This window comes from Halichoerus grypus, chromosome 14 (genome assembly GCF_964656455.1).
Source record: "Halichoerus grypus chromosome 14, mHalGry1.hap1.1, whole genome shotgun sequence".
Classification (NCBI taxonomy): domain Eukaryota; kingdom Metazoa; phylum Chordata; class Mammalia; order Carnivora; family Phocidae; genus Halichoerus; species Halichoerus grypus.
Genome location: NC_135725.1, coordinates 73,492,834 through 73,515,771, shown reverse-complemented (window position 1 = coordinate 73,515,771; position 22,938 = coordinate 73,492,834). Strand labels below are relative to the sequence as shown.

At 38.3% G+C, this 22,938-nt stretch overlaps 1 protein-coding gene across 4 annotated transcripts in view; it reads right to left on the bottom strand.

Annotated features, from left to right (window-relative positions):
- Positions 1–6,972: 6,972 nt before the first annotated feature.
- The window catches only part of HSDL2 (hydroxysteroid dehydrogenase like 2), a 78,009-nt gene continuing 62,043 nt past the window's right edge, over positions 6,973–22,938 (bottom strand). For 3 of the 4 annotated variants that reach the window (XM_078061611.1, XM_036090940.2, XM_078061612.1), the window contains exons 9-11: positions 22,327–22,476; positions 19,531–19,659; positions 6,973–7,698 (exon numbers count right to left, since the gene is read on the bottom strand). In XM_078061611.1, coding sequence (XP_077917737.1) covers positions 7,586–7,698; positions 19,531–19,659; positions 22,327–22,476 — 392 coding nt within the window. In that variant the 3' untranslated portion in view covers positions 6,973–7,585. Of the gene's footprint in view, positions 7,699–19,530; positions 19,660–22,326; positions 22,477–22,938 lie in introns of those variants that run through there. The other variant, XM_078061610.1, reaches the window with a different exon arrangement.

Genomic DNA, 22,938 nt, shown 5'->3' with positions numbered 1-22,938 from the left:
ACATCCTCACCTCACCCCACTGTGACAAGGAAACCTCAGTCTCTCTTACCCTTGCCGTACATGAGGAGAGAGAATAATATGAGGCAGAGAAAGAGACTAACTTCTGAACAAAAAAGAAAGGATTCTTAACACCTTGTTCTGTCAACACTCCTGGTCTAGGCTGAATTTAAAAAAAAAAAATGTAAATATTTTTGACAGAATAATGTCTGTCCAAAAAAAAAAAAAAAAAAAAACGTTAATTGCCACATATTTCAAATACGTAATCCTGTGGAGAAATTGGAACCTTAAGCATAGCTGGTGGAAATGTAAATGGTACAGCCACTATAGAAAACAATATGGGGGTTCTTCAAAAAATAAAATTATGATTCAGAAATCCCACCTCTGGGTATATATCCAGCAATTAAAGCAGGAACTTGAAGAGATATTTGCACACCCATGTTCACTGCAGCATATTCCAATGGCCAAGAGGGGAAAGCTGCCCAAATGTCCATAGATGGATGAATGGATAAACAAAATATGGCATTTACATACAATAGAATATTACTCAGACTTAAAGAAATCTTATATTTCTTCATTAAAGAAAGAAATCCTGTCATATGCCACAACATGGATGAACCTTGAGGACATTCTGCTGAGTAAAGTAAACCAGTCACAAAAGGACTACTGGAATACTATATGATTCCACTTACATGAAATACCTAGAGTTGTCAAAATCATGGAAACAAAGTATTATGGTGGTTGCCAGGAACTGGAGGAGGTGAATCTGGGGAGTTGTTCCATGAATATAGAATTCTAGTTTGACACAATGAAAAAGCTCTAGAGAGATCTGTCACACAACAATGTGAATATAGTTAACACCACTGAACTGTATACTTAAAGGTGGTTAAGAGGATAAATTTTATATTGTGTTTTTTACCACACATAACTTTTTGAAAATACAATCTCATTTAAAGGATATATCCATCATGATGAATTTCTTTAATGATGTAGACTTCCAGCTATGATGGGCTACCTTGTTGAATAAACTACCTCTCCCACTAAGAACTGGAACTATAAACATTGTATTTAAAACAACAAACAACAGAGGTTGTTTAAAGCTATTCTAGAGCAACCAAGGCTTGAGAGTCCAAGAGCTCAGCAAGAAGAGAAACACACTGAAGTGAATCTTACATTCCTAACCACTTTTCTGCTTAGGGCATTGTTGATTTGTGTCTAGGAGTATAGAAACCAAACAGTGAGAAACATCCTAGAATTTTCGACAGTCTGATTGGGCTACAGATACAAAATTTGGAGGTCAAGTCTATCAAGACAGCTAGGACTTGAAAGCCCAAGATCCCAGAGAAAAGGCAATCACAGCAAGAAGAGCCAATCACTCTACACGCCATTTATCCTCAAAACATTTGATAATTCCTAATCTGTACACACAAGGGGCAAGAAGCCAGGAAACCAACTGCTAAGACAAAAAAAGAAAAAAAAAATCTGAGCACTAACACTTAGCTGTCTCAGAGCGCTAGAAAGAATTAAACAGGAAGGAGGAGCCCTGGTACACACCTCAAGAATCTCAACTGAGATCCTTGAAGAACTATACCGTGAGAGTAAAAGCAAATCAGAAACAGCACTAACAGTGCCTAAAACAGCCTGAACTATTTCAGTGACTAGGTGGGTCAAGATGATCTTTCCATAAAGTTCTATCTGCCTGCAAGAAAAATAGCAAATCTTCTCTAAAGAGACTTCATTTTTTAAAAAGATTTTACTTATTTAAGAAAGAGGGAGAGTGAGGGCGCCTGGGTGGCTCAGTTGGTTAAGCGACTGCCTTCGGCTCAGGTCATGATCCTGGAGTCCTGGGATCGAGTCCCACATCAGGCTCCCTGCTCAGCAGGGAGTCTGCTTCTCCCTCTGACCCTCCCCCTTCTCATGCTCTCTCTCTCTCTATCTCATTCTCTCTCTCAAATAAATAAATAAAATCTTAAAAAAAAAAAAAGAAAGAGGGAGAGTGAGAGAGAGCATGAGAGCAGGGGGTGGGGGAGGCAGATGAGAGAAAGAAGCAGACTCCCCGCTGAGCAGGGCGCCCGATGTAGGACTCGATCCCAGGACCCTGACATCATGACTTGAGCTGAAGGCAGATGCTCAACTGACTGAGCCACCCAGGCGCCCCTCACTTATGAATTCTAACAAACATTTAAATGAAGAAACTAACATTTCTCTCTAGTCCTTTTCAGAAGACAGAAATACAGAAAATATTCCTAATTCATTCTATGAAGCCAGCATTACCCTAATCCAAAACCAGACAAAGACATTACAAGAAAATTACAGACCAGTATCTCTCATGGATACATACAAAAGTCCTCAACAAAATATTAGTAGATGGAATCCAACAATGTATAAAAAGAACTATATGCTACAGCTGTGATAGCCTGTTCAGGCTGCCATAACAAAATACAGATCTTCCTCAACTTACCATGGGGTTGTCCCAGTAAACCCATTGTAAATTGAAAATATCAGAAGTTAAAAATGCATTTAATACACATAACCTAGCAAACACCCTTGCTTAGCCTAGCCTGTGTTAAACATGCTCAGAACACTTACATTAGCCTACAGTTGGGCAAAATCATCTAACACAAAGCCTATTTTATGATAGTATTGAATATTTCATGTAATTTATTGAATGGTTGTATGGGTACAAAATGGTTGTTAAGTGTATCAGTTGTCCCCCCTTATGACCGAGTGGCTGACTGGGAGCTATGACTGACTGCCACTGACCGGCATCATGAGAGAGAGTATCATTCTACATACCACTACCCCAGGAAAACATTAAAATTCAAATTTCAGAGTGTGGTTTCTACTGAATGTCTAGCACTTTCACACCATCACAACGTTGAAAAATTGTAAGTTGAACCATCATTAAATCAGGGACCCTCCGAACCAGAGACTGGGTAGCCTCTAAACAATAAGCTTTATTTCCCACAGTTCTGGAGGCTAGGAAGTCCAAGACCAAGGCACATAACAGAGTCAGGAGACATAAGGGCTTGATTTCTGGTTCATAGATGGTACCATCTCACTGTGTCCTCACATGGTAAAACGGACCAGCTAGCTCTCTGGGTCTATTAAGGGCACTAATCCAATCACGAGGGCCCCACCCTCACGATCTAATCACCTCTTGAAGGCCCCATTTCCTAATACCATTGTCTTGGGGGTTAGGATTTCAACATATGAAATGGGGGGAAGGCTTGAATATTCATATAAAAACAACCATATGGGATTTATTTCAGGTATGCAAGGCTGGTTCAGCATTCGAAAATAATAATCTACCACACCAACAGGCAAGATCATAACAATAGATGCAGAAAAAGCATTTGACAGAATCTAACACCCACTCATGATAAAATCTCTCAGTAAACTAAGAATAGAGGGAACTTACTCAACCTGATGAGGAATATCTACAAAAACCCTACAGCTAATAGTGAGAAACTAGAAATTTTCTCACTAAGATCATGAACTAGGCAAGGATGTCCCTTCTCATTAATGCTTTTCAACATCATACTGGAAGTCCTAGCTAATGCAATAACACCACAAAAGGAAATAAAAGGAAGAAATAAAACTATGTTCACAGCTGACATAACTGTCTCTGTAGAAAACCTGAAAAAAATGACCAAAAAACAAACAAACAAACCCCTCCTGGGAACTAATAAATGATTATAGTAAGGTTGTAGGATATAAGGTTAATATACAAAAGTCAATCACTTTCCAAAACCAGTAATGAAGAAGTGAAATTTGAAATTTAAAACACATTACCACTTATATTAGCACCCCCGCAAAATACTGGGGTACAACTCTTAAAATCTAACAAGATCTGTATGAGGAAACCTACAAAACTCTTACGAAAGATACCATAGAACAACTTAATAAATGGATAGTTCATATTCATTGATAAGAAGACTCAATATTGTCAAGGTATCAGTCTATCCCAAACTGATATATGGATTCAATGCAATGCCAATCAAAATCCCAGCAAATTATTTTGTGGCTATCAACAAATTGATTCTAAGGTTTTTTTAATTGAGAAATACTTGTACTTTTGATTTCAAAGTTTTTCATTTTAAGTAAGCTCTACATCCAGTGTGGGGCTTGAACTCACAACCTCAAGGTCGAGTCACATGCTTCACCAGCTAAGCCAGCCAGGTGACCCTGATTCTAATGACTTATATGGAGAGGTAAAAGACCCAGAATAGCCAACTCAGTATTAAAGGAGAACAAAGTTGGAGGACTGACACTACCTGACTCCCAAGACTTACTATATAGCTGCAGTAACCAAGCAGTGTGGTATTGGTGAAGGAATAAACAAAAAGATCAGTAGAACAGAATAGAGAACCCAGAAATAGACCCACATAAATACAGTCAACTGATCTTTGACAAAGGAGAAGACAGTCTTTTCAACAAACAGTGCTGGGACTGGATATATACATGCAAAAAAAAAAAAAAGAATCTAAACAAAGACTTTACTCCTTTCACAAAAATTAACTCAAAATGGATCACAGATCTAAATGCAAAATGCAAAACTATAAAATTCCTAGAAAATGACAGGAGAAAACCTAGATGGCCTCGGGTATGGCAATGACTTTTTAGATAGGACACCAAAGGCACAATCCATGAAAGAAATGATTGCTAAGCTGGACTTCATTAAAATGAAAAACTTCAGGGCACCTGGCTGGCTTAGTCAGAAGAGCATGCAACTCTTGATCTCGGTCGGGGTTGTGAGTTCGAGCCCCACACTGGGTAGAGATTACTTAAAATAAATAAACTTAAGAAGATTTAAAAAAAAAAAAATGAAAAACCTCTGGTCTGCAAAAGGCAATGTCAAAAGAATAAGAAAACAAGTCCCAGACTGGGAGAAAATATTTGCTAAAGACATATGATAAAGGAGTGTTTTCCAAAATATACAAAGTACTCTTAAAATGCAACAGTAAGAAAACAACCTAATTTAAAACTGGGCCAAAAACCTTAACAGACACCTTACTAAAGAAGATACAGAGGCAAGTAAACATATGAAAAGGTGTTCAACATTGCAAACTAAAAGGAGATACCACTACATACCTGTTAGAATGGCCAAAATCCACAACACTGACAATACCAAATACCCAAGAGGATGTGGAGCAACAACAGGAACACAAGTTCATTGCTGGGGGGAATGCTAAATAGTACAGCCACTTTGGAAGACAGTTTGGCAGTTTCTTATAAAACTAAACCTACTACCATATATTTTCCTTTGCACAATTTGCCACTTTAGAAACTCAAAGTTCTTTTCTTTTGTATTATTTCTCCAAAAATCTATTGTTGTTTTGTTAAGATGTTATATAAGCTCAAGTTCTAACCACTCCTTGGAGGTACTCATGTCTTAATACTCCCATGTATATTTGTAATGCACATGTTAGTAAATTTCAATTTCTTCTTCTCTTGTTAAGCTATCTTTTGTTAATCTAATTTACAGGACCCCAGCTGAAAACTTGATAGGTAGAGGGAAAAGACTTTTTTTCTTCTACTTAAGAGGTTTATTTAAGAGGCACTATATAAGAGGATTTGTTGAAATATTGGATTACTAGCAACAAACCATCTTAAAAATAATGTCTAAATATTCACTCAATCATTAATTAAAGACCCATGGCCTTGATTTACCTCCATACCATTTAATTTCAGAAATGGGCTCAATTGGCTGCTGGACAACACACAAAATGGCCATTCAAAACTTCTGGGAGGTTCTACAACTTCAGTGCAATTAATGGGCAAGATCCATGGAAAGGGAACATGTGAATTCATTAAGGTATCAGGGGGATGTTGCAAGAGAAGGCTTCAGGAATCTAGGTGTGGCTATCTTTATTTCTGATAGGATACTGCAAATTGTTTGGTACTTCTTAGTAATAATGAGCACAAAGGGGCTGCAGATGACCTAATCCAACTCCCTCACTTATAGATGTGAAAACCAGGGTCCTGTGAAAATATTTTTTCCTGATATCCCAAAGCCTCTTAGTAAGCAAGTTCATGTTTTAGTGATTAGAACCCAGAATTCCTGTCTCACAATATTTTCTTTTTATTTTCCCAAAGCTTTGAGACCATTTGGAAAATGCAAAAAGAGAAGCCTTTAATAAGCTTCAGTAGAAAACGAACCGGCTGGCAACACCTGACCAGGATCTTCACATAGCTAGGAATGACCGGCAGATGCAAAGGGAGTTGTGAGGCTGCCATCCCAAAGGCAATCCATCTGGGCTTCCTGGATGGGGAGGTAAGGTCTTCAGGTTCTATTCAAGGCTAATGTCCTGGGAGGTTTTTGTTGGATAGGGATTTTGTTAATTTTCCCATTTTCTGATCCTGTTTCCTCATTTGTAAAATAGACATTAAATGCTTCTAACATTACAATTCTAGGAAATGTCAGAATTAAGCACAGTAATATTACAGAACGGAAGATGAGAAGTAAAAGAATTACACTGAACAAGTATTTTTAACTGATTAAAGTGAAAGGAAAGGACTTTTTTTTAAACCTTAGCTTTAAAAAGAAAAAAGAAAAACAAACCATTGTATGAGCTTACTGGGGCTGTCAAAACAAAATACCACAGACTGGGGTGCTAAACCAACAGATATCTTCCAGTTCTGAATAACAGGAGTCTTGGTAGATGTGATTTCTTCTGAGGCCTGCTGGTCCTCACATGGTCATTCCTTTGTGTGTGCATCCCTGGTCTTTTATCTCCAAATTTCCTCTTCTTAGAAGGACCCCAGTCAGACTGGATGAGAACCCACCCTAAAAGCCTCATTTTAACTTAATCACTTCTTTCAATGTGGGGGGGACGTGTGTGTGTGTGCGTGTGTGTGTGTGTGCGTGTGTGTTAGGATTTCAACAAATGAGCTTGGGAGGTTTACAATTCAGCACTAAACAACCATCTATTCTGATGTTCTCTTTTTACAACAGTGTGACCAAGTGCATACTTCTGGGGAGAAATTATTTTATTTTAAGATATTTTTACACATTTAAAAGAGCATACATATTGAATTACATTAGCGAAATTACATTAATAATAGGTAACTTATACCTGGAAAGCTAGTTAGAATGAAAAACTGTTTTTGTTTCATTAGTCTTCACTATTTATTAGTTTATGTGATTTCTGCGAAAATGCATTATAGAAGATCTTCCTTAAAACAAGTATATGAAAATCTAAAATATCATTAATATTTCATTAGCATACAATCCCAAACTGAAAAATTTTAAACAGATTAATCTCCTTTTATATGGGAAGTGCTGAAAAGAGCTAACTTTACTGCTTGAACCTGATCATACCTTTCCCACAATGAATGAAATCTAGCTCTCAGAAGGCAACACTCAGAAAATTCCATAGGCAGACTGTCTTAGAATTCCACTTAATGAAGCTTATGTTTAATTAGCTAGCTGTTTTAATTACAAGTCTTATAGATACAGAAATTGTTTTTTCCAAAACAAATTTGCATATCCTTATAATATGAAAGGGAAGAAAACAAACAGATTTTAACTGTTGATCCCTTTTACTTTTTGAGCTTAGTGATTGACATTTTTTTTTCTTTTCCTTCATAACTTGGCATTCATCTGATTCATTAGCTTCTCCAATCTGATTGCTAGGGTCATGTTTCCTTTAATCTTCAATTTTCCTGACATGAACGCCATTGTTGGTTTTAGTTTCCCTAAAATGAGAAAATGAGGGAAGGAAAAGCATCCATTAGTGCCCTTAGGGAGATACCACTTCAAGAACATGCATTATAAAAAGAATCTTCTTGAGTTCTATAAACCTCTGAAGCACACAAATTTCTATTCCATAATTTTTTTTTTTATCAGTATCTTGGGAATCCCAATTCCTTGACTTAGATATTAACAATATCTTATAATATGAGAGATAATGTAAAAACAATCAGCGAAAGATTATACCAGAAAGCTGAAGATGCAACATTTATATACTAGTTACAATGCATTAAAGGATACATGGCCCTCAGATGAATTGTAGTAAACAAATACTATTTTAGTTAATTTTCCAATCTATTATAGTTCATTAAACTTTTAACATTTCAGGTTTAGATTAAAAAAATCAAATGGTATAAATGCATATAATATTCTTAAGAAATTATCATTAAAAACATAGTGTACAGACAACAAAAGTATGTGCTAGTAGTATTTTAACCACAGAAATGCCAGGATGGAAAACATGAGCATTACAACAGAATTGTAGTTATTAACAACATAAAAGAAACAGAAGCTCCATGGAGGGAGGAAACTTTATTTGCTACTCTTATTCCAGTGTTAGTACAGGATCAGGCACACGGTGGAATTAATGAGGAAACCGAGGCTCAGAGAGGATTCTGACTCACTCAATGTCACACAGCTTGTATACGACACACCACAATTCAAAGCCAGGTGTTTCTGATTTTTTTTTTAAGATTTTATTTATTTGAGAGAGAGAGAACACACACATGTGAACAGGGGAAGGGGCAGTGGGTAAAGGAGAAGGAAAGAATCTCCAGCAGACTCTGTGCTAAGCACAGAGCCGGATGTGGGGCTCAATCCCATGACCCTGAGCAGAAATCAAGGCTCAGTTGTTAAGCATCTGCCTTCGGCTCAGGTCATGATCCCAGGGTCCTGGTATCGAGCCCTGCATCGGGCTCCCTGCTCAATGGGAAGCCTGCTTCTCCCTCCCCCTCTCCCCCTGCTTGTGTTCCCTCTCTCCCTGTGTTTCTTTCTGTCAAATAAATAAATAAAATCTTAAAAAAAAAAAAGAGTTGGACACTTAACCGACAGAGCCACCCAGGTGCCCCTGACTCTTATTTATAGTTTTCTGAGCTATATAATGCCAATTTATCTGTAGATCATCTCTCCAGCAGGCACAATATGTGTCTGGTGCATTAGTAAACTTCTACTGAGCCACACGCAGATGGGCTCTTTGTAGAAAAAAAAATGTGTGGGTTAATGTATTTATATATGTTGAGATATTAAATACCTTTAAATTCTTCTATGTAGGGGTTGTTACAAAGCACTATAGATTGCTTAGGGACAGAAAGAATCAAGTCCAATTCTTTAATGAATAAATAGCTGCACATTATTCTATGGAAATGTGATGTTAAAATACCTAAATTTACAAATAATAAACTAAGGGATAGTTTTGATTTACACAGAAGATACCGGAAAATCTTTGTTCTTTAAAGGAACAGAACAGGGCGCCTGGGTGGCTCAGCTGGTTAAGCGACTGCCTTCGGCTCAGGTCATGATTCTGGAGTCCCGGAATGGAGTCCCGTAATGGAGTCCCATAATGGGCTCCCTGCTCAGTGGGGAGTCTGCTTCTCCCTCTGACCCTCCTCCCTTTCATGTGCTCTCTCTCTCTCTCATTCTCTCTTAAATAAATAAATAAAATCTTAAAAAAAAATAATAAAGGAACAGAACAGCTCCTCCAGAAACTTAAAAACACTGACATCTGGGTGCCCTTCTGCTGAAAAACTGGCTCCCTGTTCTGTCACCCCACAGTGAAACCCACCAGTCCATAAGCCTTGCTCACACATACACAGCTTCCACCAGCTTTATGGAGCCCTGCCTATAAAGACAAATGGACATCAAATGGAGACAAAAACAAAAAACAAAAACAGATAAAAGCCATTTGGCAGGCACTGAAGAAAGCTAAAACAAAGTAAACAAACAAACAAAAAATTCCACAGTTCATGTCCGTATCGATAAGAGAAGATACAGCAGCAATGTATCAAGAACAGAATGCTGGAGAAAGGAGAAGAAGAGAAGCACAGGAAAGAGGGAGAAATAGAGGAGACGACTTAAAGGGCTATGGGAGGGGAATGAGAGGAAGGGAAAGAAGCAGTAGAAGGCGGCGAATGGAATGGGATCCAGTGAGTGGAAAGGGGGCAATAAGAGAAGAAGAAACAGTGACCACAATGGTGAACTCCTAGAAATTAAAAATTTGAGAGATAATATTAAAATACAAAAGGCAAGAGGCACTTGCAGATCTTCTGGTTACAAAAGTCAATCTTCTCCGTTGCTACCATCCCCCCACTACTGCAAAAGTCTCTCTCCATGCGCCCCCCCATAATACTCTTTACAAATAAAGTTTCTCCTTACTATATTAAAAAAAAGATAGTAAGTAGAAATAAGGTGAATCAATCTCCCCAAAAGTAAAAAAGTCATATAAAAACATGTGCAACAGGAGAAAGAGATGGTCAAAGATTGAATCAAAGATCGAATGTTTTCTCCAGAAAGTGAGAACTGAGAGAACTATCAAAGAAATAATATAAGATACATTCCCAAGGAGTCCATCAAGCACCCAGGAAAATGAAAGAATAAAGACCACACTACCTTGCATCATCATGAAATTTCAAACCACTATAGAGAAAGAGAGCATTTTGATTCCAAAGCTTCTGGAAAGAAGAGAGGGTAGACACAAAAGATTAAGAAAAACAATAGTATCAAATTCTCAATGGTAATCTTAGAAGATGGAGCAATGGCTTCATTATTTTTTTTTTAAGATTCTATTTATTTGTTTATTTGAGAGAGAGAGCATGTGAGCAGGGGAAGGGGCAGAGGGGGAGGCAGAGGGGAAGAAACTCCAGAAGACTCCACGCTGAGTGTGGAGACCAATGCAGGGCTCGATCCCACAACCCTGAGATCATGACCTGAGCCGAAATCAAGAGTCAGGCGCTTAACCGACTGAACGACCCAGGCGCCCCCTGGCTTCACAATTCTGAAGAAAAATGAGTTTCAACCCAGAAAGCTCTACCCAGCCAAGCAGTGTGCTGGCAGAATACAAGTAGTTTGAGATACTAAAAAAATACTATCTCTTATAAATCTCCTTTCTCATGAAGCTACTGGAGAATGTGTGCCGCCAAAAGAGGATGTAAACCAAGAAAGAACATGGGACACAGGAAATAAAGAGATTCAGTGCAGGAGAGAGTTAAAAATTTCTAGGATCACAGTTGTGTAGCAGGCTTAATAAGCCTATCTATCTATTATAACAAGACAAAGGGCTCCAGGAAAAAAGCAGACCGACAGGTAATCTGACACATTTGGCAGTGGAAAATTGTATCAAAAGGTTGTGGGAAGAGCGTAGGAAGATTCTGCTTAGTTTCTTTATACCTATTTTAGTGGGGGAAAAAATAGGACAATTATTTATATCTAGGAAAAAGAAAAGTCCTCTGAGAGGAAACATAATAATAGTATACTATTTGACTCAGCAGCAAACTACACCAGAATCATAATTATTTAAACACAGAGTACTGATTTAGGCAAAAATGATAATATAATTATATTGGGGGGATAGGTAAGGGGGAGGTAAAGCAAAATCAAGGTGCTGTAAGAGAACTTAAATCTCACCTACCAGTCTTTAGATTAGTGAATCTAAACAAAACAGTGCTTAAGTATACATCTAACGTTGAGAAACGTGATCATATTGAAAAAGGCGGAGTTAGAGAATGAAAGAGACACCAGAAAGACCTGAAGGCGATCACCTCTGTGCAGTGGAAGCAGAAAAGGCCAAAGAACACCTTTTTTTTTTTTTTTTTTTTTAAGATTTATTTATTTATTTGACAGAGAGAGACACAGCGAGAGAGGGAACACAAGCAGGGGGAGTGGGAGAGGGAGAAGCAGGCTTCCCGCCGAGCAGGGAGCCCGATGTGGGGCTCGGTCCCAGGACCCTGGGATCATGACCTGAGCCGAAGGCAGATGCTTAACAACTGAGCCACCCAGGTGCCCCCAAAGAACACCTTTTAAAAATATATACTTTGGGGAACTTGGCTGGCTCAGTTGGTGGAGCGTGTAACTCTTGATCTTGGGGTCATGCGTTCAAACCCCATGTTGGGTATAGAGATTACTTTAAAAACTTTTTAATAAAATAAAAATAGGTACTTTAAAAACTGAGGTGAAATTCACATGACATAAAATTAACCATTTTAAAGTGAACAATTCAGTAGCATTTAAGTACAGTCACAAGGTCGTACAACCACCACCTCTATCTAGTCCCAAAACATTTCCATCCCCCCAAAAGGAAACCCTGTACCCACTATGCATTAACAGTTCCCCTCCTTCTAGACCCTGGCAACCACCAATCAGCTTTCTGTTTCTATGAATTTACCTATTCTAGTGTTTCATATGAAAGGATTCATACAATATGTGATCTTTTGTCAGGCTTTTATCGCTTATTAAGTTTTCAAGGTTCATCCACATCGTATGATGAATCAGTACTTCATTTCTTTTTATGGCTGAATAATATTTCATTATACACACAGACACACACAAATAATTTGTTTATTGATTCATCTGTTGATGACCACCTGAGTTGTTTCCAACTTTTGGCTACTGTGAATAGTGCTGCTATGAACATATATATATATATACATATTTGAGAATTTTCTTTTGAATATGGGAGTGGAAATGCTGGGTCATGTGGTAATTCTAAATTAACTTTACCTATATATTTTATGGGTTTAACAAACCCAAACATCTATGGTCAACTGATCTTTAACAAGGTTGCCAAGACCATTCAATGGGAAAAGAATAATCTATTTAACAAATGGTGCTGGGATAACTGGATATCCACATGCAAACAAATGAAGCTGGGCTTCTACTGCACACCATATACATATATTAGCTCAAAATGGGTCAGAGACCCAACTGTGAGAGTTAAAACTAAAAACCCCCAAAAAAGGGGCACCAGGCTGGCTCAGTCAGAAGAGCATGCAACTCCTGATCTCGGGGTTGTAAGTTTGAGTTCCATGTTGGGTGTAGAGATTATTTTAAAAAATAAAATCTTGGGGTGCCTGGGTGGCTCAGTTGTTAAGCGTCTGCCTTCAGCTCAGGCCATGATCCCAGGGTTCTGGGATCGAGCCCCGCATCGGGCTCCCTGCTCTGCAGGAAGCCTGCTTGTCCCTCTCCCACTCCCCCTGCTGTGTTCCCTCTCTCGCTGTCTCTCTCTGTCAAATAAATTAAAAAAAAAAAAAAAAATTAAAAATAATAAATAAAAATAAAATCTTAAAAAAATAAAAAGGGGTACCTGGGTGGTACAGTCAGTTAAATGTCAGACTCGTGGTTTTGGCTCAGGTCATGACCTTGGGGTTGTGAGACTGAGTCCCACGTTGGGTTCACGCTCAGCGCAGACCTGCTTGAGTTTTGCTCTCCCTCTCCCTCTACCCCTCCCCGCTGTGTTCTCTAAAATAAATAAATAAATCTTTAAAAAAATAAAAATACAAACCCTCTGGGGTGCCTGGGTGGTTCAGTTGGTTAAGTGTCTGACTCTTAATTTTGACTCAGGTCATGATCTCAGGGTTGTAAGATCGAATCCCATGTTGGGCTCTGCGCTGGGCGTGGATTCTGCTTAAGATTCTCTCTCAGGGCCCCTGGGTGGCTCAGTTGGTTAAGCGGCTGCCTTCGGCTCAGGTCATGATCTTGGGTCCTGTGATCAAGGCCTGCCTTGGGCTCCCTGCTAGGGGAGTCTGCTTCTCCCTCTGCCCCTCTTCCCCACTCACGCTCTCTCTCAAATGAATAAATAACATCTTAAAAAAAAAAATTCTCTCTCTTCCTCTCCCTCTGCCCCCTCAACTCTCTCTCTTTAAAAAAAAAAAAAACTCAAAAAAAAGTGAATCACAAATCTTTAAAACTTAGGTTTCACAAAGATTCTTAGATATGACAATGAAAAAGCACAAGCAACAAAGGAAAAAAAAAACTACAAATTGGACTTCATCAAATTCTAAAACTTCTGTGTTTCAAACTGTATCATCAAAAAAGTGAAAAGATAACCCAAAAAACTGAGAAAACATATCTGCCAATAATACACTTCATAAAGGATATCCGCTTTGTATCTGGAATATATAAAGAATTCTTAAAACTCAGTGAAAAAAAAGACAACCCAATTAAAATGTGCAAAGGACCCAAATAGATATTTCTTCAAGGAAGATGTACATGTAACCAATAAGCACATGAAAAAATGCTGAACGCATCATTAGTCATTAGGAAAATGCAAATCAAAACCACAATGCGGTATCACTTCACACCCACTAGGATGGCTATTAAAACAAAAACAAAAATAAGGAGTGCTCGTAAGGCAAGAATACAAAGAAACAGAAACCTTCATACACATGGAACACTATATCTAAAACTAATGATGTAATGTATGGGGATTAACATAACAATAAAAAAATTAAAAAAAAAAAAAGAAACCTTCATACACTGCTAGTAGGAATGTCAGTGGTATAGCTGCCGTGGAAAAATCTAGCAGTTCTTCAAAGAGTTAAACAGAGATTTACCACATGAGCCAGCATTGCAAAAGAAATGAAAACATAAGTCCACTATTCTGTTCATATCAAAGTCCAGAAAAGGGAAATCTATAGAGACAAAAAGTAGATCAGTGGTTGCTTAGAGCTGAAGGCAGGCTGATGGGAGATATGGGGTTAACAGCTAATGGGTATGGGGTTTCTTTCTGAGGTGATGAAAACGTTCTAAAAGCAACTGTGGTGCTGGTTGCAAATATCTGTCAATATGCTAAGAACTATTTAACTGTACACTTTAAATGGATGAATTGTATGGTATGTGAATTATTCCTCAATAAAGCTGTTAAAAAAATAAAAGCTACCGTTACATATAACAAATTGAATTAATAATTAAAAATTTTCCCACAAAAAAATCCCAGGTCCAAATGGCTTCACTGATTTTTCGCAGGATATAAAATCAATACACAAAAATTAACTGTATTTATGTATACTAGGAACAGATAATTCAAAAATAAAATTAAAGACAATAATTCCATTCACAATAGCATAAAGAAGAATGAAATACTTCGGGGAAAAAGCATGAACCATAAAAGAAAGAATTGATGGATTAGCCTTTATCAATTCTAAAAAACTTTTGTAACTCAAAAGACATCGAGAAAATGAAAAGATAAGTCACACAGACTGAGAGAAAATATTTGCAAATCACATGCATCTAGAATTTATAAAGAATTTTGCAATTTAATAATAAAAAGACAAGTCAATTTAAAGACGAGCAAAAGTTTTGAACAGTTCATCAATGTAAATAGCTATTAAGCACATGGAAAGATGCTCAACATTAAGGAAATACAAATCAAAGTCACAACGAGATACCACCACACACTCACCGGAATGGCTATAATATCAAAGACACTAACGTTTGTGACAACATGGATGAACCTAGACCCAGAAAGACAAATACTGCGTGATCTCACTTTTAGTGGAATCCAGGAGCAGAGAGTAAAATGGTGGTTGCCAGGAGTTGGGAGTGAGAGAAATGGGGAGATGTTGGTCAAAGGGTACAAACTTTCAGCTATAAGATGAATAATTCCTGGGGATCTAATGTACAGCATTATGACTATAGTTAATAATACTGTATTGCATATTTGAAATTTGCTAAGAGTAGATCTTAAAATGTTCTCACTACAAACATAGAAAAGGTAATTATGTAGGATGATGAATGTGTTAATTAGCTGGATTATAGTTATTTAACAATGTATTTATATGTATCCAGTCATTCTGTTTTATACCTTAAATATATATAGTTTTTGTCAAGTATACCTCAATAAAGCTGTAAAAAAAAACCAACATTAATAAGCTTCGATGAGAATTTGGAGAAACTGGAACCTTCATACATTACTAATGAGAAGGTAAAATTAGTACAGCCACTTTAGCAAATGGTTTGGCAGTTTCTCAAAAGTTATCTACTTACCATATGACCCAGCAATTGCACTCTTAGGAATCTATCTAAGAGAAATGAAAATATACATCCACCCAAATACATGTATGACCATACGCAGAGCAGCATTATTCATAATAGCCCAAAACTTTAAATAATCCAAATGTCTACCATCTGGTGAGTGGATAAATAATATGTAGTATATCCATACAGTCGAATACTATTCAGCAATAAAAAGGAACTGAACTACTGATACATGCTACAACATGAACGGATGAATCTCAAAAGCCTTATGGTAAGTGATGCCAGATACAAAAGACTATATACTGTTTGATTGCATTTACATCAACTATTCAGAAATCTATAGAGACAGAAAGCAAATTAGTGTTTGGCTAGCTGAGGGTAAAAATGGGGAATGATTACAATGAGACATGAGAGAATTTTCTGGCGTGATGGAAATTTCTCAAACTGGATTGTAAGTGATGGGTGTACAACTCTATAAATCTACTAAAAATCATGTTTAACCCTTATACTGGGTGGATTTTATGATATGTAAATTATCCCTCAATAAAACTTTAAAAAATAACTTTAAAATAGCTAGTAAGCACAATATCCTATCTCCTCCCTATATATTAAACAGGTGATCTTGTACAATTTATTTCCTTTCTATTCTAATGCTCAACCCTACAGTGGCCTCTACTGGCCAAAAGGAGATTTTGATTAGATGATCACTAGTTGCTTCAAGTTTTTCTATTTATAAAGTATCCACTATATAAATTAAGTCAGAAATGGCTATGGTTTCTTAAAAGAGAAACCATACCAGGATATAAGGTCTAAATTGTGCCCCTTCAAAGGAAAGCAGATGGGATCAAGAGTAGGAACAAAAAGACATAAGAAGCAGAAGTAAACTCACTGTCGCTATAAGAAACCTTGTAAGAATACTTTAAGTTACTCATTTATCTGACTGACTTCCCCTAGTCAATCCAGGAGCACATTCACAGAAAGATATAAATGGAAAGCCCACTACTACAGGTTAATGATACATAAATAAAATATAAATTAGTCATTTGACTTTCACCTTTGGAGGGCAGAGTAGCATAATGATTAAAAGAGCATGAGCCCAAGAGTTAGCTTGGATTCAAATTTTGGCTTCAACATTTCTTCACTATGTGACCTTGAGTTTATTATTTAATCCATTGGTGTCTCAGTTTCCATTTTTGTAAAATGGAGAAAATATTTTATCTCCAAGCACTGTTTGGAGTATTGTTGTTTTGTTTTGTTTTAAGATTTTATTTATTTATTTGACAGAGAGACACAGCGAGAGAGGGAACACAAGCAGGGGGAGCGGGAGAGGGAGAAGCAGGCCTCCTGCCGAGCAGGGAGCCCGATGCAGGGCTTGATCCCAGGACCCTGGGATCATGACCTGAGCCGAAGGCAGACGCTTAACAACTGAGCCACCCAGCCACCCCTGGAGTATTGCTTAACTCATAGCAATCATACAATGCATATTAGCTATAATTATTGTTATTTCAGTTTAGAAATTGACAATTTTTATTTTAAATGATCTTTAAGTTCAAAATATTATTTATAAAATATAAATTTGCCAACATTTACTGAGCATCTAGCTATGTCCAAAGCACTTTAAGTTTTATGAGGACATAGTGGTTGGAATACTAAAACACTAAAGACACTATTGAAAATGACTAAAGAGATAATTATTAACATTGAAAGATGTTATAATGTATAAGTGAAAAAGACTGCCAAACAGCAGTAATGCTATAATCCTGTTTTTATAAGCACACGTGTATATTTATATACATTCACAGAAATATATGACTCTAAACCAAAATCAACTAATGGTTGATTTCTCAGTAGTGCGATAAAGAAGTATCTTTATTTTGCTTAGGGGTACTTGGGTGGCTCAGTCAGGTAGGCAGCTGACTCTTGATTTCAGCTCAGGTCATGATCTCAGGGTCCTGGGATTGAGCCCCGTGTCAGGCTCCACACTCAGTGGGGAGTCTGCTTGAGATTCTCTCTCCCTCTCCCTGTGCCCCTCCCCCTGTTCATGCACTCTCTCTCTCTCTCTCTCTCTCAAATAAATAAATCTTGGGGTGCCTGGGTGGCTCAGTTGGTTAAGCGGCTGCCTTCGGCTCAGGTCACGATCCCAGGATCCTGGGATCGAGTCCCACATTGGGCTCCTTGCTCAGCGGGGAGTCTGCTTCTCCCTCTCCCTCTGCCCCTCTCCCCTGCCCATGCTCTCTCTCTCTAATAAATAAATAAATAAAATCTTAAAAAATAAATAAATAGGGGCACCTGGGTGGCTCAGTCGTTAAGCGTCTGCTTTCGGCTCAGGTCATGATCCCAGGGTCCTGGGATTGAGCCCCGCATCGGGCTCCCTGCTCAGCGGGAAGCCTGCTTCTACCTCTCACACTCCCCCTGCTTGTGTTCCCTCTCTCGCTGTGTCTCTCTCTGTCAAATAAATAAATAAAATCTTAAAAAAATAAATAAAAATAAATAAATATTTAAAAAAAAGAATTACCTTTATTTTGCTTTTTTTAAAGTGTATTTTCTGATTTTGTACCATGAGTTATTTAATACTACTGTACAAAAAAAAAAAGGTCAGGGCGCCTGGGGGGCTCAATCAGTTAAGTGTCTGACTCTTGGTTTTAGCTCAGGTCATGATCTCATGGGTTGTGAAACTGAGCTCTGCACTGGGCTCCGCGCTCAGTGGGGAGTCTGCTTGAAGATTCTTTCCTTCTGCCCCCACCCCCAGTCTCGCACTCTAAAATAAATAAATCTTTAAAAAAAAAGGAAAAGTTGAAGAGACCTCAATGATTAGTAACATACACAGACTGGCTCAGATAATATGTAGGCCATTAGCATCCTGGATTAGAACTGGAAAGCAATGGGGGCCTGGGTGGCTCAGTGGGTTGGGCGTCTGCCTTTGGCTCAGGTCAGGATCCTGCGGTCCTGGGATCGAGTCCCGCATCCAGCTACCTGCTCAGCGGGGAGTCTGCTTGTCCCCCGCTCATGCATGCTCTCTCTCAAAAATAAATGAATAAAATCTTAAAAAAAAAAGGAATTGGAAAGCAAGATCTAGATGGCACAGAGTACACACTGTGATCTTCAATTTATGAAGATTAAAACAGAACAAAGAATGAATTACATTTATAGATCACTAAGTGAATTTTTTTTATTAGAATGTTATAATGTCTTAGTTTAAAGTGTTGTTTCTAATAAATACATGTGATAATTACCATTTGGAGTAGTATTCTAAGAGTAGAAAATAGAAAAAATTCCCTTAAAATTCTCTGGCATAGTTAGAGGTACACAGGCACAACAGAAAACTATGCAAAAGGTTCTCTTGGTTAAGGATTTCACAGAAAGCAGGATCACGGGGCCACAGGAGAGGGCCCCTGTTTCCTATTACAGTCGTGGCAAGATCAAAGCAGAACCTTACTCTCAATAAATGAGGTGCAGCTGAGTTCAGCACCTCCTGTGTCCCAGGTGTTACTGGAAGGGCTATCTTAGTCCAACTAGTAGAAATAAAGTCTACCTAGGAGTCCTTTTGAATTACCTCTCTATTTCCAAGATTATCTTATGGGCTTCTCAGTCACGAAAAAAAGAAATTCTGACTTCGACTTCCCACTTGTTGGCTGAACAGTAAGAACTTACCAAACAGTAAGACCCACCTTCTGAAGACTATGTGCTCTTTAACATCAATAGCTACTCAGATTCTACGGCTACAAACACAAGTCTTGATTATTTGGAAAGGAATAAAGTTAGAAGTAAATTTTCCTCGAACAATCAGTCAGTTAATAAAATTGAAAACTCACCTGAAAACATTTTTACAAAATCATCAGTAGACATACTCATCACCACATCTGCCTGATCAGAGGGCTCTCCATATCCAACATTCCCACCTTTGCTTTTAAGATCAAGAAACCACGTTCCACCATCTTCACCTACACAAAATACAAAGATACAGAAAAAAATGCCAAAGAAGCCCCATTCTTCTTAAACTTAGTAACTGCTACAGTTAGAATAATTTTACATAATGCTGTTTTCCAGGTTAAAACCCTCGGGCCTCTATCAAATTCAGTAAATATTGATTAAGTACTTCCGTGCCAGGCACTGGTCTAGGCTCTGAAGACCCTGCAGTAACATGGTTCTTACACAAGACGAAGTAGAGGGTAATGTGGAGTCAGGCAAGCCCTGTGGAAGATGAGATTGAAAAGTCAGGTAAGAATTAGCCAGATGAGGAACTGAAAACAGCGTAGGAGGACTGAAGGTAGAAAGAGAATGAAGAGTGGCATGAGATGAGCTCATGAAGCAGCCCAGACGTAGGGGGTAGTGGGCCATCTGAAAGGTTCACTGACTTCATCCTAAGGGATATGCCATGGAAGGAGAATGACATAAGGCTGGTATTTTAAATAGATCACCCTAAGAGCAGTGTGGAGAATATATTGGAGAGGGATAAAGAGGATGCAAAAGGCAAGTTAGGATGATGTTCGGGTAGTTTGGGAACTTGAGGATGTGTGCCTGGATCAGGATTGTGGCGGTGGGATTGGGGAGAAGTAGGCATATTTGAGAGATAACTTCAAAGCAGAAACACAAGACTCAGTAAATGAATATGATGAGGAAAAGGGATGGAGAGTGCATAAGAAATGATTTGCCAGTTTTTGGCTCAGGAAACCAGGTAAGTATGGCTGTATTTTGTACTGAGAGAGGACTACCGAGAAGAGCAGATTGAATAGGCAGTGTCTGAGCCAGGTGTTGGGAATGGTGAGCTGTTTTAGACATTTTCAGATTGAGGCATCTTTGTGACAACCAAGTGAAAATGTCAAATGACATCTGACGAGGCTAGAAATATAGATATGTAAGTAATCACTGCCTATGGTCACTGAAGCTGTGTGAGTGACTGAGGTTTCCTAGGGCAAGTCTGTAACTGACAAGGATGATTACAGACAAAGGAGGAAAGCAAGGAGAGCTGCTGTCAGGGAAGCCAAGGACGGGAGCCTTTCCAGAAGGCAAGAGCAGTCAACAACTTCAAATGCCGTAGAGTGGTGACAAGGTAAGAATGACAAAGGCCCACTGATGATATAGAGGTCACCAAGGACCTTGGTAATAGCATAATTCAGCGGAATGGAGAAATACGATACCTGAGTAGAGTGAACTCTAGATGAAAAGAAGTTTGGCTCTGAAAGGGAGAGGAATGGCGGGGGTAAGAAGTGGGGTTAGGGGCGTTGTGTTTTGTTTTAAAGATGAAATAGACTTTGAGAATGTTAAATTATCACCAGAAAGCAGGCTGCAGCATATGCAGGTGAGAGACAGGGCATAATTAGTCCCTCCATAATGTCCCTTAGGAGGCCACAGGAAATGGGATCTACAACTTTGCTACTCAAAGTGCAATCTGTGGACTGCAGTCCTGTCAGAAATGCAGAATTCAGACCCTACCTGAGACATGCTGAATCAGACTCTGCATTTTAGCAGGGTCCCAGATGATCACTATGAACATTAAAGCTTGAGATGCATAAATCTAGAGCTGAGCTCTGTTCTACTGGGAAGGAAGAAAGAACGATGCTCATTAACAGCTGATTCGGTATCAGAGGACAGGAAGCTGAAGCACTTTGTCTGCCAGTTTCTATTATCTCTGTGAAAGAGGAGGTGGGGTTATCTGCTGAAACTGGCAGGGAAGTGGTGAAGGGAGAGATGGGAGATTTGTGGAGCACTGGGAAGTGTTAAAATAGTCACTGTGGAAAATGAGGCAGGAAGCTGACCACAGAAATACAGAATTCTGAGGCGCACTGAGACCCCAGATGAAGAAGGGCGATGATGAATGTCTACTCGTACAGATCTACTGGTAGTGTGATGGGTTTTTTCCATTTCCCCAGGAGTACGGAGCAGCCTGGATGCAACTGTGGGACAGTCAGATAGTGTGATTCATCCAGGACTAGGCTTTTGACAGGTGGTGACACAAGTACAAAAAGGCCAGGAAATTTAGGATACAGGCAAGAGAGTGATTAAAGCAATGGACCATGGGCTCTAAGGAGAAAAAAGGAAGAAGAGAGGAAACAGAGGAGACAAAGGAAAAAACCGATAATGTCAAAGTTTGCATTCAATGGGACTGAAGTAGCTAGTTCTTAAAGCTATCATTAATATGTGTTAATACTATGTTGAGAAGAAAAATATTGATAAGTTTGAAAACGCTGACTACATGCAGACTGACTTGAATAATTTCAGCTGACTACATGCAGACTGACTGGATTAATTTTAAAGATAAAAATGGCAAGGTGCCGTGGCTGATGATACATTACTATATTACACCACATGTCATGATCCATATGTCCTCCTAAGTAGGACTTTCTCTCAACTACATATGCCAAAAATTTATTTAACACTGGAAGTCTATGTAATGAGATTTTATGTTACATGTGTCCATATGCACTGAGATTAACTTAAAAAATACAAATCAGTAGTTATTTGCTATTCTTGAATGTCTACATTCTAGGGTTAAGGGTTCTGGATACAGCCAACTATCAAGGTGATTGCTATTGGAAGCTGATTTTCTTCTGAGGGAAATATCCTACTTTATTTGATAAAAGCACCACATTCCCAGATATCTTCCTTACCTGAGAGCTCAAACTGATAAATTGCTTGAGTGGCTTTAACAACGTCATCATTGAGAGAGTCCTTAACAATTCTAAATGTTTCTGCCACGGCTCCAGAACGTGGTTTTGGTGGTGGCTGTGACTTCTCTTCTTTCAATTCCGGAACAGCACCTGTAAAATATTATTGATATAAATGGTTTGAAAGCCTAGGCAGTATAAGGCCACACACAGAATTAATTAATTAGCAGAAAAGACTTGCCACCAACTAGACTTGTTTGACAAAAATGACTTTAAATACATTTGGTGACATCAAAAAGCATAAATCAAATTGATGGAATAACATCCAAACACATTAGTTATGATTATAAATGTAAATGGTTTATACTCTCCAAGTAAAAGGCTGACTCTCAGATTAGGTTAAAAAAAATCCAAACCACTACTAAACTGTAGTGGCTTTTTTGTTTGTTTTTTTTTAAACAGACCTAAACACACTTTTAGGAGTAATAATTAATCACTCCTTTATTACCCCCTCCGAGTTCTAAAACCAAATGAGAAAAGAAGACACTGGAGATCAGAACATCAACCATGTAAATCAATGGAGCTGAATTGGAGATTGTAGCTTGAATCAACAAT